The following is an 18786-nucleotide window of genomic DNA, read 5'->3' on the forward strand; positions in this document are numbered from 1 at the left end:
TGATTAATATTTCCTCTGTGATAACTGAAGATCCCTATGTAAATACTTTTGGCCAACCTTAATCCAGTTCTTCAGCACCTTAATAGGCACAGATTAGATTATGGTTGGATGTGGATCCAATGCATGAAACCAGTATTAATTAGGGAGACCCACTTATAGGGCACAAGGATAGGTAATGTGTGAAGTAGAAAAGCTCTCCTGAATTTTATTTTTTCATTTGTGGAATGTGGGCATAACTGGCAAGGCCAGAATTTATTGCCTATCTCTAATTGCCTTTGAAAAGGTGGTGCTGAGCTGCCTTCCTTAATACGACGGAGTGGCTAGCTAGTCCATTTCAGAGGACAGTTAAGAGTCAATACATATAGGCCAGACCAGGTATGGATGGCAGATTTCTTTTCCTAAAGGACGTTCGTGACGATTGGTAGTTTGTTGCTCACCATTACTGATACTAGCTTTTTATTCCAAATTGATATAATTAACTGAATTTAAACTCCCCAGCTAATGGTGAGATTTGAACTCATGTCTTCAGATTATTAGTCCAAGCCTCTGGATTACTAATCCTTTAACATAACCACTATGCTCCCATACCCCTATATTCTGCTTTCATTTACCCAAATTGAGTCTAGCTTCTGTTGGGAAATGCATGAGTGGTTGAAGGGATATAGGAACAGGGTGGAAAAATATGATACTACTTGCTTGCATGGAGGAGAAAGGTCAACACTCACTGGTTGGGCTGAATGGCCTGTTTTTGTGTTGTAGATTCTATGTATTTCTATGCCCGCGCCAGTGTTTAATTCTAAAGCCAAATTAAGGACAATAGCAGGGTGCTTTTTGTCCCCTCTACTTTTAAATCAAGACTAGCTCCAAAAGAGCTATTTATGCTTAGTGCTTTTTTTCTCCTTTTGAACATGGTATTTGTTGAAATGGATTAATGGGCAACAGATTTTAGTAATCAAAATTTCAAAGCGCAGAGGTTGAGCTCTTCACCAATTTTACTTAAAAATAATTGAAGAAAATTGCAAGATTTCAGCTATATTGAATTTTATGCCTGCTTGACCTATCTGTGAATATAGATTTGTGTTTTTTAATTCAGATCTATGAAGTCTGTTTCAAGTCCTGGAATCGCACTATCCAAAATGTACATGGAATCGTTGCAGGCTGTTAATGACCTTGTCCTTGGAGGAGAAAAACTTTCACTTGAATCTGTAGCTGCAAGCCAGCATGCACATTTTCCTGTAGAAAATCTGGAAAGAATTGATGAGATTGGTCAAAATTCAAAGGTGCATCATGTGAAATCTGACAAAACGAAGGATGAGCTAACCCAAGATGGACTGAAACTTAACGTGCATCGATCCTTTCCCCTTCAGGATCATGAACTGGCATCTTTGAGATCTATGAATCAAACAGCTGTGTGTTCTAAACAGTTGGTGGTGAAATCCCCAAATTGTAGTTCATTGGACTTCAACACAGGAGTACCAGCAGACAGAGCAACTTTTCACGTACCTCATGGACAAATGGATATTGGAGCTGCTTTTGTGGAAAAAAATTCATATGGTGCTGACAAAGAGGAACCTTCAGAAAGCTACCATCAGGATGAACAGGAGCATATGAAATCTGCATCTGAAGAAATTTTATTTTGTGTAGAGGCCATTCCTAACTCGTGGAAGGTTGATTGTGATATAATTGCAACAGATACCAACTGTAGTTTCAAAAAACGCAAACGCTCTGAGAACACCAGTTCACAAATCGAGAGGAGTCCAAGATCCAGATTGGATGATTTGACTGGGCCATGTGATTGTTTCTCTTTCATTAAAAATATCAATTGCCTTGCCGGTAACTTCAATGAACATATTTTCCAACCGCATGCCAAACTGCTTTATTTATCTGATCTGGATAAAACCTATACTTCTCATACTTGTGTTGAACAAAATATGTTTCCTTCTGCATGTTCTATGAACATCTCCATGGGAGAGCATTTTGATTTGTCTGCCAAGTTTAACTTACACAGGCCTTTGAGTAGTAAGGAAAGCCTAGTAGACTTTCAAAGCAGTAAAGCCAAAAATGATTGTGAAAACTGGGGGAAGCCACAAAGAGCCTTTTGGAGTTGTGAAGAGAAACCAAGAAACCTGCCAAATACTACATCTACAGGTAGTCAGGAAGTAAATCGAGAAATTTGGCTTATTCAAACCAGTGAAACTGTTCTGCATGACAAAGAGCAAATGGCTATTCCTTTAAGCAGTGCAACAGTTCAGGCTGAAAAAGAGTTGCTGTCAGCTCCTCAGAATACATCTCAAAGCAGCAAAGTTGACCTTAATGATGAAATTGTGCTTAAAGATGAAGCTGAAATTCAAATAACAAACGAGGAAATTGTACACTCAAATGTAACAGGAAATACAATAATGCAGCTAATTTCTTCCTTTAAAACCAATGCCCAGAAATCTCTAGGTTCTGACACTCTTTTATGTGCAAAATCTAATTTTCATGTGGATGAAAATAGATGTAAAAATTCTGACAACCAAACTAACCTCTGTCATTCTTCCTTTAAAAATAATATAGTTCATACAGATACATTTTCATCAGAATCGGAATGGGATATTCAGTTGCCCTCAAGACTTGGCAATATACAAGCTATTACCAAAGAGCAATCAGTTGACTTGGAACTCTTGAGAAAGACTTGTGTCAGTATGAAAGATGCCAAGTATGAGACTCAGTTATACTCTGTACTAAAGGACAAATCTGAAGTAGACTGGATCAACAAAGAAAAGAAAGGTCTAATGAACTGTCAAACTGAAACAAATACTCCATGTTTTTTAGCATTTGCGTCCTATCTAGATGGCTGCACTAATTAATAATAGTGTGCCAAAGTTATTTGAAAGATTCTATTGACTCTTTTAACACACTTTATAAATTGTAAATGATTTTACTTTTGAGGGCTAATGGATTCAGAGACCACATTACAAAGGCTGTTAATAAATGGAGTACAGTAGGATTAAGTAGCATATGTTAGTCCACAATTAGCTATGGTATGTCTTACTTTCTCAAAAGGGAGTGCATTTACCCCACTTTTTGCAAACTCTTTTCCCATCCCAATTGCTATGATTTTTATTCTACTACACCATAGGAACAAAATAAAATCTAAACATTCTTAAGAGAACAGCATACAAGCTTCTATATTAGCAGTGCAATGATATGTCCAGTTCATTGCACTCTTCCATAGAGTGGTAGGATATAGATTCATGGCCACAATCTGTGTAGAATCAGTACAAAGGATCAGTTCTTCTCTCCTCCCCACCCTCAAGGGAAAGGTTGTGTCCCATTTCCCATTAGTTCTTGTCCAGGTCCGAACAGAACTTTCAGATGGCATTGGTATAGGTGCAGGTTGCATGGGCTTCTTGTCTGAGAATATAACATGGCAGAATTTAACATTCATATGTGCTCAGCATTACCTACAAAAGTGCTGTTCTGAGTAGCTGATGAGTGTAAGCAGCCACACGAGAGAGTGTTAAATAATATGTAATTAGTGAAGTGAAGGCAGCTTTTTGGAGCAACAGTATGAGATATTCTGCACAGCAAATAGCTCATCCAGTTATATTTTTAATTAATTGAAATGGACTTATTGTGACTGCTAACTAGCTTGTTGAGCTAGTTCTGCAATGCTGCATTAAATCATACCATTCGCTAGTTAAAGGCATTCTAAACAGTCAACGATAACCATTCTGCAGCATTCTATCAGTTTTCTGTATTGAAGAACAGATTGTTAGCAGTCTGTCCAAAGTGGGGATGTGTGTTAAATTCACACTTCATTTACTAAACACAGACCACAGTGCAAGTGTATCTGAGAGAAAATTATTAGACACAATCCCCACTCAATTTACGAGCAGGAAGGAGACACAGGTTTTTCAGTTATTCCCTTGCTGTACTGGAAAAAAAGCATCTGGTTGGAAGATGCTGGGTATTTACCTTATTGTGTTCCATAAACCTGCTAATTTGGGTCACCACTAACCCAGAGGTCCTTTAGCTGACCATGGTGTGAATGAGCATCTCCATCGACCGTATACAAGTTGAATTGTTTGTCTTGCTGTTGCTTCTCTTGGCTCAGACACCACCAATTCAGCATGTCTGTTAGGATGGGAGTTAGTGCTATACCTGTTAGTGTAAAGGAGATCAGAAGTGATGAGATGGGAAAGTTAAAAGTGAAATATTTCTATCCAGACTGATAGGTAAAAGTTTATTTTATTGAAAGTGTTTATTCTCTTCCCACTGCACCCCCCCCCCCCCAAAAAAAATGCATACTTACTATACAGTTTATATTTGGCACGTTATGAGTTCTTAGTACCCACACATTCAAATAGAAATTCAGTTTAGTCTATTATAATTAAAAGGTAATAATTGTACTTTTTAGTATATTTCAGGAATTGATCATTTTAAACCTAAACGGTTGCCTTTGGTCTCTGAAAAACTTAAAGGAGCATTAGCAGTAAATTTGTTATTGTAGCTATATCACCAAAATTCTGCCAATTAAATATTTTTGTTTAAAGTAGCACTTGCTGCTTTTCTGGTGTTGGCATTTTGAATGTGAGCAAGGTGAACAGATTGCCTTGATAATTAAGATCAGGAACTGCAACTGCAATGTATGATATCAAAATAGATGCAAAGATAGGCTGCATTAAATTGACAGTGCACTGGATGAACCATATTTTCAATATGCGTATAGAACATTTTCCTCGTTTTTCAGATTTTTCTACTGTAGCGTATTCATTGGTATTGCTTAAAAATGAATCGAATTTGACGTTTGCATTAGTACCAGCTTCAACCGCTCAATAGTTTTCTGGTTTGGAAAACTCAAAATTTTAAAGTAATTTCGTGAACAAGTTCTGTATATGTCATTCTTTTGACAGAGTACAAATTGCTTTCTTGATTTTAATCCTCTTTTACATACTGTAGAGAACCACTTCTGTCAAACATGAGCTCTTAATCTTCGAAATGTATAGTTTTAATCATGACGTGTACACTGACTAGTACATCATTTTGTGAAAAATCATTTAAATAAAAGTTGAAATATAGCTCTTCGTCCATAAAATTGATCAGTTTAAAAATGGAAGAACTGTAAAGTCCTTCCAAGTGGAAGTTCCTAGGTTCACAACAACTTGTATTTATATAGCGCCTTTAACATAATAAAATATTCCAAGATGCTTAACAGGAGCATTATAAAGCAAAATATAACACTATGCTGCATGAGGAGGGTGACTGAGGCATGCATGCGAAAGGGAGATAGGATGAGTATGAGTGTAGGCTGCTCAGATGGGGATGTGAGGTTCCTGTAGAGAAAGGAATGAGTGGAGCTGCAATGTGTGTTGTCCTGAGGTGTGCTATGCAGGAGAATGTTGGGCAAGTCAGAGTGTGGGGTTGGGTATGTGAAAGTGTTATGCCACTCACCTGTCATACCTCCTGAAGTCCTAGATCCTCTTGGTGCACTGTCCCCAGGTTCAAGGGACCACACTGCTGCTGCTGACTTCCTCAGTTGCTCCTATCCATACCTGCTTGGTTGGAGAAGATGTCCTCTTCCTCCCGTCCTTGGGAGAGTTCACCTCGCTGCAGTCCTTCAGATCCCTTATCAGAATCTCCAGGTAAGAGTGAGAGACCCTGTGGTGGGGGGGAGGGAGGGAAGCGCATGGTAGGTGTGGGGATCCAACCTTCACAGGTCTTTTCTCCATTGCTGTAATTGCTGCAGGCCGAAAAATCGAAGTGCTGGTGAGTTTTTCCTGACCTATGTCATGGTCCCTTTAATTAGAAATCCTTCCTTTGACAGATTGGATGCGCCATAACGTTTTAAGAAATAGGAACAGGAGACAGCCACTCATTCCCTGACCCTTCTCCGTCATTCAATAAGATCATGGCTGATCTGATTGTGGCCTTAACTCCACTTTCCTGCCTGCCCTCCATTATCCCAGACTCGCTTATAGATCAAAAATCTGTCTAACTCAGCCTTAAATATATTCAATGACCCGGCCTCCACTGCTCTCTGGGAAGAAAATTCCAAAGATTAACAACCCTCTGAGAGAAGAAATTCCTTCTCATTTCTGTCCTGAAGGGGAGATCCCTTATTTTGAGACTATAACCCCTAGTTTTAGATTTCCCCTTGAGGAGAAACATCCTCTCAGCATTTACCCTGCCAAGCCCCCTCAAATCTTCTATGTTTCAAAAAGATCATCTCTCATTCTTCTAAACAAAAATGAATATAGGCCCAATCTGCTCAACCTTTCCTAATAAGAAAACTCCTTCATCCCAGGAATCAGTCTAGTGAACGTTCTCTGAACTGCTTCCAATGCATGTATATCCCTCCTCAAGTAAGGAGACCAAAACTCTGCACAATTTCTGGGTGCGGTCTCACCAATATCTTGTACAGCTGTAGCAAGACTTGCCTACTTTTATACTCCATACCCCTTGCAGTAAAGTCCAGCATTCCATTTGTCTTCCTAATTATCTGCTGTACTTCTATGCTAACTTTTTGTGATTCATGTACAAGGACACCCAGATCCCTCTATACTGCAGCATTCTGTAGTTTCTCCATGTAAATAATATTCAGGTTTTCTATTCTTGCCTAAGTGGACAGCCTCACATTTTCTATTTCTCCATCTGCCAAATTTTTGCCCACTCACTTTATATCTCTTTTCAGACACTGAGGGCTGAATTTTACCAGGCCCCCAATATTGGGGGTCTTGGCGGGAGGGCCCAGAAAATACCTCCGGGAGAGGCCCGCCACGGGCCTAGATGCTGGGAAGGCCCCGCCCCATATTACCAGCCACAGCGAGGTCGCTTAGTGGCAGCATCAAGTTTACATATGTTAATACATTCAAATTGATGAATAAAGCACTCACCTGCTGCCGCCGGCCTTCCTGCTGCAATATTCCAGTCGGTTGCTGGAACTCCCATGTCTTCGGAGATCCGAGGCAAAACATTGGTTGGGAGGGGGGAGCATGTACGTTTTCAGGGTGGGGGTGGTGAGCAGGCAAAATCATTGCGTTTGGTGGAGGGGATGGTGGGAAGGGGTTGAAGGTACAACTTTGGCGGGGGAAAGGTCAGAATCGCTAAGGAATGTTTTTGGTGGGGGGAAGGGCATTAGTAAGTTGTTTAGTTATTGGGGGGTGAGAGAAGGGATAGAAACTTTTATTTCATTTGACACTTTAATTTTATCACTCCTGTAACTTTAAAAATTAAAATTAAACTGAAGGGCTGGAAGCCCTTTAAAATTGGCGCCTGTGCAGTGATGCCAGACACCCTCGCTAGGGATGGAGCGCCCACCCCCTCCGTGTTATTGGGGGCGGGCGGTCCACCCCGGCCATATAAATGAGCCGCCACGCTAAATATTGCGGCAGCTCCGCGAGCTGGAAATATTCAGTCCTTTGTCTTCCTCGTAACTTGCTTTTCTATTTATCTTTATATCGTCTGCAAATTTGGCTATAATACCGTCGGTCCCTTTATCCAGGTCATTAATATAGATCGTAAGTAGTTGAGGCCTCAGCACTGATCCCTGTAGCAATCCACGAGTTACAGTGCCATCCTGAAAATGCCCCATTTATCCGGACTCTCTGTTTCCCTTTAGTTAGCCAATCCTCTATCCATGCTAATACATTACCCCCAGCACCATGTGCTCTTGTATGGTAACCTTTAATGTGGCACCTTATCAAATACATTTTGGAAATCCAAATACAACCTATCTACTGGGTCCCCTTTATTCACCCTTCTTGTTACATCCTCAAAGTACTCTGATAAATTGGTCAAACACAATATTCCTTTCATAAAACCATGTTGACTGTCTGAATGCATTCTGATTTTCTAAATTTCCTGCTACTACTTCCTTAATAATGGATTCTAGCATTTTCCAAATGATAGATGTTAGGCTAACTGGCCTATAGTCTCTAAAATAAAAGCAAAATACTGAAGATGCTGGAAATCTGAAATAAAAATGAGAAGTGCTGGAAATACTCAGCTGGTCTGGCAGCATCTGTGGAGAGAGAAGCAGAGTTAATGTTTCAGGTCAGTGACTGGCAGTTCTGATGAAGCGTCACTGACCTGAAACGTTAACTCTGCTTCTCTCTCCACAGATACTGCCAGACCTGCTGAGTATTTCCAGCATTTTTTTTTATTATGGCCTATAGGCTCGCTCCTTTCTTGAATACAGGTGTTACATTTGCAGTTTTTCAATCTGCTGGGACCTTTCCAGAATCTAGGGAATTTTGGAAGATTACAACCAATGCATCCACTATCTCGGCAGCCACATTTTAAAGACCCTAGGATGCAAGCCATCAGGTCCAGGGGACTTGTCAGCTTTATTCCCTTTAGGTTTCCTAGTACTTTTCTCCAGTGATTGTGATTATTTTAAGTTCCTCCCTTTTGTCTCTTGATTTTCTACTATTTTTGGGATGCTTTTTGTGTCTTCTATTGTGAAGACAGATACAAAATACTTGTTCAATGGCTCTGCCATTTCCTTGTTTCCCATTATTAATTCCCCTGTCTCATTTGCTAAGAGACCAGTGCTTAATTTAGCTACTCTCATATATTAGTAGAAGCTTTTAGTGTCTGTTTTTATATTTCTTACTAGTTTACTCCCATACTCTAATTTCTCCCTCTTTATTGTTTTTTTAGTCATCCTCTGCTGGTTTTATAAAATGTTCCTAATCTTCTGGCCTACCATTAATCTTTGCAGCAATGTATGCCTTTTCTTTCAATTTCATACCTTCCTTAGTTACCCACGGATGGTGCATCCTTCTCATAGAGTCTTTCTTTCTCAATGGAATATATCTTTGTTGAGAGCTATGAAAATCTCCTTAAATGTCTGCCACTGCTTTCTCTACTGTCTTACCTTTTAACTTATTTCCCAGTCCACTTCAGACAATTCTGTTTTCATACCCTTGTAATTGCCTTTATTTAAGTTTTAAAAAATAGTTTAAGACCAAAATTTTTCACCCTCAAACTGAATGTGAAATTCATCATGTTATGATCATTCTGACCAGAGGATCCCTTACGATGATGCCATGCAGAACCCCACCTGCCAAGAATGAGGCATATTAATTTTGGCATATGAGCATTGATTTTAAACTGTTGCTGGAGCAAGGAAATGACTTGTTAAACAGATCAGCCATGGCTGGAAAGAATATTTACATACTAACACAGTGCTTGCGGAGACAAAGGACTATTCCCTGGCACATTCAATCCATAATGGACTTTGATCACCAGACATTGAAGGTGAGGAAGCTCACATTCCAGGATGACTGCTAAGCCGGCCGAATCCACAAACAAGACATGGTCAAACCAGCTAGTCACATGACTAACCTGCTGGGCAACCTGATTCTTTTTGAATTGTATAAACAGCTTGTGAGAAAAAGACTGTTTGCTCCTGGACTGAGAAGACCTCTCCTGTCTGCTCCCATCTCTTTCTCACAAGCCTCTGGACCCATTGAGGAACCTCAAGAGAGAAAAGTCTCCTACATCGAACAAGGTTTAAGAAGAATACTGGGCCCCAACGAAAAATAAGACCTACCTACAATCAAGGACTCTACAGTGAGCTCAAAGAACAGTAACCAAAACCATCTTCAGATATTGCCTCAAACTTTTCCACTTTATTTCTCCTCTTTTCTGCATGTATGTATGGCGTATGCATACTAGTGTGGGTGTGTCGTGCAGGCGTTAACTGAATTAGAGTTTAAGTTTAATAAAGTTCAACCTTTCTTCTTTAAACCTAAGAAAACCTGTTTGGTTGGTTTCTTTGCCTTACAATTGGAAAGCAGTGAATGAGGATTCACTAAGGGAGAAGCTTTAAAAAAAACGGTGTGTTTAAAATAAACCCTGTTACAGTAAGAGCAGGTGAAGGCTGAGAGGGAATCCTAGACCCCTTTCTCACCTGGTCATAACAATGAGGTTAATACACATTACCAGGTCTAAAATAGCCAGCTCCTGGGTTGGTTCCAGAACATATTGTTCTAAGAAACTATCTCTAATACACTCTATGACCTCATCCTCAGGCTACCTTTGCCAATTTGATAGGTCCCATCTATATGAAGATTAAATTGCTCATGATTATTGCTGTACATTTCCTACAGCCCCCATTAATTACAAGCCTCCCTAATTCGTCAGGGAGCCTCGAGGTGGGATGTCAATTTGTTTGCTCTAGTAAAGCGCAACTGCTGGCTGAGCTATGCAGAGTGTCGAGTTCCAAACCCAACAATGTCCCACTGTTGTTGCAAGGACTAAGGTGGTAAGATTTCACCCATTGTCCCAATTCTGGCTCCTGCTTATCTTTGTTCCAGATTTTTACGAAAGTTTATCTGTTGAAACTCTTGAAGGTAGCCATTTGCTTTATTTAAGTATGGAATGAAGCTGTTTGACATCCTTTATCTTAATTTTTATCTTCAAATAGCTGGGAAGGAGGCATGATCCTGCCTTTTTCTCTCACAAGAATTGTACAGGGCATTCTTTCTGTGCTGCTGTTTTGATATGCTATTGTAATAATTAAGATTATAAATACTGTTCTTAGCTCTCTGTTATCGTGCATGCTACTGGGAATGATAAGCCTTGTCTAATCAACCCATAAGGAAGATACTGGGTTGCCCAGTGTCGGAAATGGTATATCTTTATTCTCGCATATTGTGTAATTAACCACTAGAGGGCCCCCTGATGGGAACAAGCACACTGCAGCATTTAAACTCCAGTCTCTACTCTTGCACTGAATGTTCTGGAGAGTAAAAGCAGCCGCAGGTGTGACTCCAGGACGGTATGTTGCCTCCCTGGTGCCAGAGTCAAGGATGTCACTGAACGGCTGCAAAGCACTCTGAGGGGGGAGGGTGAACAGCCAGCAGTCATGGTCCATTTCAATACTAACAACGTAGGTAGAAAGAGGGATGAGGTCTTGCAGGCAGATTTTAGGGAACTATGAAGGAGACTAGCAAGCAGAACCTTAAAGATAGTAATCTCTGGATTACTCCCAGTGCCATTCACGAGTGAGTATAAAAATAGGAGGATAGAGCAGATGACTGTATGGCTAGAGAGATGGTACAGGAGGGAGGGCTTTCGATTCCTGGGATAATAGGACCAGTTCTGGGGCAGGTTCCAGGTGTGTTGTACCTCAATAGAGCTGGGACCAGTGTAGAGGCCTGCTTTAGGTCGGGAAAGGGAACCCGACCGAACCATAGGGGGCCCAACCCGGCCCGAGTCCCTCCGATTTTGCACCGAGCCTGACCCAACCCGAACCCGCCACTACTCAGCCCAACCCGGGCCCAACCCAACCATCCCTTTACTTACCTTCCTGACATCAAACCTGCAAGGAGCTGCAGCGCATGCGTGAGACATCATAGTGACGTCACTCGCTCACTGCGCAGACTCAGTTTCGTCCCAGAATCCCAGCTCAGGTAAGTTTTTTTTTTTTTTTTTTTTTTAATACTTGCCAGCAGAGCACTTACCGTGTGTATCTGGCCTGACCCGACCCGATCTGGACTCGGCCCGACCTGAACCCGAAAGTCGGCCCTGGAAGATGGGCCCAGTCCGACTCGAACCCGACACATGTCGTCGGGTCCCATTGGGTTCGGATCGGGTAGCAGGCCTCTAGACCAGTGTCCTCAAAGGGCAGTTTGCTAGTGATGTCGGGGAGGGTTTAAACTAACTTGGTGGGGGATGTAAACCAGGATGTTGCATTAGCAAAGAGAAACAAGGTGCACAATGGATTGGGATAAACAAATAGCATTAGGATAAGAAATATCAAGGTATTGGGTGGGGTCAGAGGAAGGGGGAATGTCAATAAAGTCAAATTACATTTACAATGCATATTTGAAAATGCATGAAGCATGGTAAATCAGGTTGGTGAGCTGCAGGCACAGATAGCCACTTGGCAATAATGGAGACCTGGCTCAAAAAAAGGGCAGGACTGGGTACTAAATATTCCTGGATGCAAGGTGATTCGGAAAGATAGCGAAGAAAAGAAAGGTGGATGGATCTATGGTATCAATTAAGGAAAATATTGTGCTGGAGAGAGAGGGTGTCCGAGAGGGGTCAAGGACAGAATCTATTTGGTTAGAGTTAAGAAAAAGTAGAGGTGAGGTGAAGAGAGAGTATGAGAAGAAACTGGCAGCTAACATAAAAGGGAATCCAAAAGTCTTCTATAGGCATATAAATAGTAAAAAGATAGAGGAGGGATAGATCCAACTAGGGACCAAAAAGGGGATCTACGCATGGAGACAGAGGGCATGGCTGAGCTACTAAGTGAGTATTTTGCATTCGTCTTTACCAAGGAAGACAATGCTGCCGAAGTCCTAGTGAAAGAGGAGATAGTTGAGACATTGGGTGGGCTAAACATTGATAAAGAGGCAGTATTAGAAAGACTGGCTGTACTTAAACTGGATGGAATTCATCTGCGGATACTGCGGGAAGTAATGGTAGAAATTTTAGAGGCAATGGTCATAATCTTCCAATCCTCCTTAGATACAGGTGTAGTGCCAGAGGAGAGGGTGTAAGGATAAACCCAGCAATTACTGGCCAATCAGTTTAACCTTGGTGGGAAAGCTTTTAGAAATGATAATCTGAGACAAAATTACCAGTTACTTGGATAAGTATGGATTAATTAAGGAAAGCCAGCAGGGATTTGTGAAAGGCAAATCATGTTTAACTAACTTGGTTGAGTTTTCTGATGAGATAACAGAGAGGGTTGATGAAGGTGATGCAGTTGGTGTGGTGTGCATGGATTTTCAAAAGGAGTTTGATAAAGTGCCAGCAAAGTTGAATCCCATAGAGTAGAAGGGACATGGCAGCATAGATACAAAGTTAGCTGAGTGATGGGAAGCACAAAGTAATGGTGATCTTTCTTTTCAGACTGAAGGAAGGTATGCAGTGGTGTTCCCCAGGGGTTGGAACTAGGACCACTTCCTGACGTATATTCTTTATATATATTTATGACCTAGACTTGGGTGTACAGGGCACAATTTCAAAATTTACAGATGACACAAAACTTGGAAGTCTTGTGAACTGTGAGGAGGATAATGATAGACTTCAAGAGGGCATGAGCAGGCTGGTGGAATGGGAAGACATTTGGCAGATGAAATTTATTGCAGAGAAGTGTGAGGTTGGTAGAAAGGATGAAGAGAGGCAATATGAAATAAAGGGTACTATTAAGGGGTAGAAAAGCAGAGGGACCTGGGGGTATATGTGCACAAATTGTTGAAGATGGCAGGGCAATTTGAGAAAGTGGTTAAAAATGCATGTAGGGTGCTGTGTTTTATAAATAGAGGCATTGAGTACAAAAGCAAGGAAGTTATGATGAACCATTATAAAACACTGGTTCTGCCTCAACTGGAGTATTGTGCCCAATACTGTACACCACACTTTAGGAAGAATTGAAAGCTTTAGAAAGGGCGAAGGAAAGATTTACGAGAATGGTTCCAGGGAATGGTTCCATCCCATTCCTTTCCAGTGAAAGGGCTACTTAGGGCCTGTTGGATCACTTACTGCCAATGCCTGCGTTAGTGTTGGATTTTGGGGTTACACCGTCCCAAATTTGTAGCCTGTTTCAATTAATGGTATCAAGAAACTACCTGAAATGTCACGGGATAGGAATAAAAACAGAAAATACTGGAAATACTCAGCATATGTGGAGAGAGAAACAGAGTTAATGTTTTAGGTCGATGACCCTTCATCAGAAGCTAGGAAAACCTTCAGTTCTTCAGCACTCACCACCCAACCCTCCCCCCCCAATACCCCCTCCCCAACCCCCGCGAATAAAACTCGTGTTAATAAATATAGGTGACTATTGACGTTTTGCTTACTAAGTCCCAGTTTTCCAGTTACAGATTCTGATAAATGATTTGAATTAATCGCGATTGCAGCTTGTGCAAAGTCAAAACATTTCTGAAGAGATGGGGACTAAACATTTTAGTGCTGTTTGGTATGATCATATTTGGACAATCTTAATAACTGCTGAATCGAGCATCACATCAAAAACCTGATAGTGGGCGCACTGTATTTAGCAATATATCTATGACGGAGCATCAAAAGAAACTCCTTCAACCAGATTTGCAGCTTATCTGAGTATTGCATTTTGATTGGAACCAAGTAGCCTGACTTCCCATGGTTGAGAATAGAATAAACAGTAGTGGCATTATTCTTCCTCATTGCATGATACTGGGATGTAGGCTGGCTTTAACCAGACTGCTGCATTGAGCTGGAATGTTGCAGGTGCCATAAACTCGGAGCGAGATGAGAAAGAATCTCATTCCCTTTCACACATCGAGCTGCTGATGGAACAGATTGCGAGACCATGATAGACAGGTTCCAGCCCCTCTGCAGATCCTCACAACATCACCTTTTATAAGAACCATAAAGTATTCTTAAGCTTCTACATGGTGCAAGAGATATGAAACCATGACTCTTGTGCAGTCTTGGATTTATGTTGCATCCTTCTACCTCACTTGTTCTACAGGTAAGCAAGTGCACTTATTTTTCTTTTGAAAATTGGCGCTTTTCAGATAAATGCCAATGCACCAGTTTTTCCCCCCGCCGTTTGGTGCGAAATTTAGCTTACACTGGTGTTTTTGAACCCTGCAATTCGTCCATTATTTTCAATGCGGCTGCTGCATCAACAGAAATTCTGCAGTGCACACTACAACACCCGTCATCAACACGGCGTCGCCTCCTGGGTGCTTTTTTAACATTAGTCACACTTTGCATTCAAATGTGAGAATCGATCCATAATCAGAAACCTTCGTTTTTTTGCACTCAACTTTTCACTGTTATTATTATTGTTGAAGGGTTTATTAAAGCCGAGATACGGACGGGGACTGCATGGAAGGGACGGTGGAACGACAAGTCTGTTTTACAAGAAGCCACCAAACCTCAGCGATTAATCCATAGTGTTCATTTAGGGGAGGAAATCAAACAGGAGCAGCTGAATACGAGAATCCGAAATAACAACAGCACTGCTTCTCATGTAGGTTTAATGCAGCATTCTGTGTCAACATTTTTAAAAACAGTGAAAGCTCCTTTTTAATAGTATTTTATTTACATTTTAGAACCGGTCTGGACTTTATGTTTTAGAAAATGTGTGTTGTGCAAAGTGAATTGAGGGTTGAGGCAAAGTTCAGCCGGGAATACCAACTCAGTAGCAGTCACTGCGGTCAAGCTCATACGCTGGCTAAATGGTGCTGTGACAAGGGCAGCATTGTGTACAGAGCCTGTTCAGGGTTGTCTCCTTGCGGAATTTTTCTTTCTTAGGTTAATTTATTAAATCATATTTAAAACAATAGGCAGAAAGATTCCCCCATCTCCTTATTGCCCAGTATGTGTTTCCCAATACATATGTTCAAATTCTCAGCTGTTTAGCTACATTTCACAATTCTTTCAGTGCAGAGGATACTTGTAAAACACTAAAAAAAAAGACATACTATATGCTTCTGTTCAGAAAAATACATTAATTTTGGAGTAATTCATATTCTAAATATTTGGGGAAAAAAGTTCTGCTGGGGTACTTTTAAGATTGTCATTTCTTAATAGCACTGTCCATTTTGTTTTATAGTTTATTCACCTTGCACAAGCAAGCTTCCTGATAGAAGCATTCGGTTCATCCTTCGTTTTGGACCTGAACTTGAATCAGTGAGTATTGTATTCAGAACTGTCAACATCAGGCAAATGTCAGAAGTGAGATTGGTGAGCTAAAAGAGTGAAACGTTTAACTATATGGAGTTCTGTTCGATTTAAGTGACAGTAGCTCCTTTTTAAACTAAAATCAGTTAATCACACTCCTAGGGCTGGATTTTGTTGAGGTCCCGATGTCGGGATCCGTAGCGGGGGGAGAAGGTTCCGGAAGATTGTACCAGCAGCGGCCTGTCATGGAGCCCGACGGCAGGAGTGCCAGGCCTGGCGGCGATGAGGCTCTGTGGCGGGACCCCCTCCTCGCCGCTGGGTGACGGGACCCAACATTGAATATATAAATTAAGAAAATGAATACATTAAAATAAAATTGTCAGTGATCTTACCTGCTACCTGGGATCTTCTGAGTGGAGGCCGGCACTCACGCCTTCACTTTCCCATCCAGGGAAAGTTGGTGCCACTGAGGTGGGGAAGGGGGTTACTTAGGATTTTCAGTGTAGTGGTGGGGGGCGGGGTTCAGGGTCAAATGTGCATTAATAGTATAGGGGAGGGGGCGAGGCGGTGACCTCTGCACGTTGAACAGTTTGGTAGTGGGGGGGGGGAAGGTCAAGTCTTGCATGTAAGTCCTTTGTGGGGGTGGGGAGAAGGCAACTATTGTCTGTAAGTGTTATTTGGGGGAGGGGGCGATGCTTTTTATTGCCGTGTATTCGGGGGGGGGATACGGTTTTAATTATTTAAATTTAGTGGCAGGTTTGGCTGCTCTTCAAAAATGGCGCCAGCACCTGCGCACAGGTGGCTGACACTCTGGCTGGCGTCGCAGAGCGCACCCCCTCCATGTGATTGGGGAAAAGGGGGTGGCCCGACTGGTGTATTAACTTGATCCACTGCGCAGTAGATCGCAGCAGCACGGCGGCGTGTGGCCCGCACATGCGGGCCACCATTTTGTTCGCCCGCCGCCGCTCCCAGCGGTGGGAGAATAAAATTCAGCCACTAATGTCTGGAGGTTTACACGGTTAAGGGGGAAATAGGGCAATGGGATTGCATCCAACAATTAGATGATCATCAAATGTGCTCCTCCTCCAAATTTTGTGTTTCTAATTTTTATTTTAATGTTCTGATTGCAGCCAATTTCAAGTTTATTTCACAGCACTAGCTTAGTGACTGTGAGTCATTATAATACTCTTGATATCGGATGCAAATAGCCCAAGTATCGAAACATAGCAGGGAGTGAACTGTGGAGGTGCTGAGCTGAGGGTGCTGTAAGGGTGTTTTCAGAGGCTGGTTAACATGTGCACCATTTTGGTTGACCCATAATCCAATCCTTGCCATCATTAGGGCGGCACAGTGACGCAGTGGTTAGCACTGCAGCCTCACAGCTCCAGGGACCTGGGTTCGATTCTGGGTACTGCCTGTGCGGAGTTTGCAAGTTCTCCCCGTGACCGCGTGGGTTTTCGCCGGGTGCTCCAGTTTCTTCCCACCGCCAAAGACTTGCAGGTGATAGGTAAATTGGCTGCTGTAAATTGCCCCTAGTGTAGGCAGGTGGTAGTGAATATGGGATTACTGTAGGGTTAGTATAAATGGGTGGTTGTTGGTCGGCACAGACTCGGTGGGCCGAAGGGCCTGTTTCAGTGCTGTATCTCTAAATAAAAATAAATAAATAAATAAAATTCTGGGAGCTATGGGGACAGATGCATATAAGTCCCATAGTATTTTAGAGTTTTACAAGACACTGGGGGGTGAAATTGTTCTTTCACTTTTTTTCAATTAACTTTAGTGGATAAGATATTCAGACAGGGTGTGAATGGGCTGGTGATTCAATATTGGCCATTTTTAGCCCTACTCAGTTCACTCATAAACTGAGATTCCTATAAATTCTAGGGGACTTGGATTGTTCATTGAGCAGAGAATCTTGGAAATGCTACAGCAATGTTGGAAAGATTTCAGCAACGATATGTTGAGAGAAGGCAGCATTGGAGATTCTGGGGTAACTGTGTGCTGAGTGGAATTGGTATTTACGCAGTGCTCTAAGCTAAACATTTTATTCAAATTGAAGATTTAAACTTGTGTAGCATATTCTGTTCAAAAAGTGTGCATGGAATATAGAGTACACTGAAATATTATTCAGGAGAGCCTGTTCACATTGAGGATATGAATTCCTCTATTTTCTCTCCAGTCCCCCTGTTACTGTTGGGACATGCAGTTTGAACCCCCAGGAGGTCATCCAACAGCCTGCTTCTGGGCTTCTGTCAAGTTTGCTCTTTGCTCAGTGATGAGGAGACAACCCACAACAGCCCAGCAATAACTGATCAGTTTTCCTTTCCTTCTCCAGAGGGAAGTTCCTGACCTCCATTCAGCAGTTTGCCAGACTACTATTGTCTGAGATCAGAACTTGCTGAAGTTGGGGGAGTGGGTGGGGGCAGTGTGAGAGTGTGGGGTTCAGAGGGGCAGGGAGGGTGGGTGTGGGGATGTCTGCACCCCTGCATCCCTCTGTTCTGCCTCACTTTGCATTGCTGCTCTGCTATTGTGCAGCCCCCTAAAAAAAACAAGAGCCTGTAAAAGCCAAATCTTGAACTCATTTGCGATACTTAAAACGTTGTTGTAATTTTCTATGCTAATAATACCCAGTTTTTGTCTGTCTAGACTGTTTTGATTCATCAGTTTAAGGGGCGCCTCTGGTGGGTTTATTTGGTGGGCAGTGCCATGCACACTTGGAGGCACTTGGGGCGTGCAGAAGACTGGGGCACGTGACGCACATGTGGCTGCCAACAGTGGTGGCAGCAACGGGATGGTGCTGGGGGGAGTAGGGGAGTGGTGGTTGCTGGTTGATAGAGAAGAAAAACAGCCAAAGTCAGGGGAGCCCAACAACAATGTTACCCTGGCTGGAGAGATTGTTTCCATGAGGGATGGGATGGCAAGAGTGGAATGGGGATGGCATGGGAAGGATGGAATAGCATGGATGGGAATGGCATGGAAGGAGTGGCATGGGAGGGGTGGATGAGATGGTGGAATTGGTTAAGTGTGACAAGATGGCTGGGACGATTATCTGACACAACTTCTTATTCTAAAGCTAATCTTTGTGCTAAAAATGAAGATTCACTAGATTTGAATGAAAAGTTTTAGAAAAGCTGTCAGGCTAATTAAAAGAATACATCAGCGTTG

General features: G+C 42.0%; 2 protein-coding genes across 7 annotated transcripts in view; both read left to right on the forward strand.

Moving 5' to 3' along the window:
- The window catches only part of LOC137348078 (uncharacterized), a 49588-nt gene extending 45315 nt beyond the window's left edge, over positions 1-4273 (forward strand). For both annotated transcript variants that reach the window (XM_068013251.1, XM_068013252.1), the window contains exon 12: positions 1094-4273. In XM_068013251.1, coding sequence (XP_067869352.1) covers positions 1094-2849 — 1756 coding nt within the window. In that variant the 3' untranslated portion in view covers positions 2850-4273. The remainder of the gene's footprint in view (positions 1-1093) is intronic.
- Positions 4274-14384: 10111 nt separating this feature from the next.
- The window catches only part of adam11 (ADAM metallopeptidase domain 11), a 214786-nt gene continuing 210384 nt past the window's right edge, over positions 14385-18786 (forward strand). For all 5 annotated transcript variants that reach the window (XR_010969060.1, XM_068013258.1, XM_068013255.1 and 2 more), the window contains exons 1-3: positions 14385-14461; positions 14790-14968; positions 15554-15630. Coding sequence is in view for 4 of the 5 variants with exons in the window: in XM_068013258.1 (XP_067869359.1) it covers positions 14404-14461; positions 14790-14968; positions 15554-15630 (314 nt within the window). In the remaining variant the exon portion in view is untranslated. The remainder of the gene's footprint in view (positions 14462-14789; positions 14969-15553; positions 15631-18786) is intronic.

This window comes from Heterodontus francisci, chromosome 33 (genome assembly GCF_036365525.1).
Source record: "Heterodontus francisci isolate sHetFra1 chromosome 33, sHetFra1.hap1, whole genome shotgun sequence".
NCBI lineage: Eukaryota > Metazoa > Chordata > Chondrichthyes > Heterodontiformes > Heterodontidae > Heterodontus > Heterodontus francisci.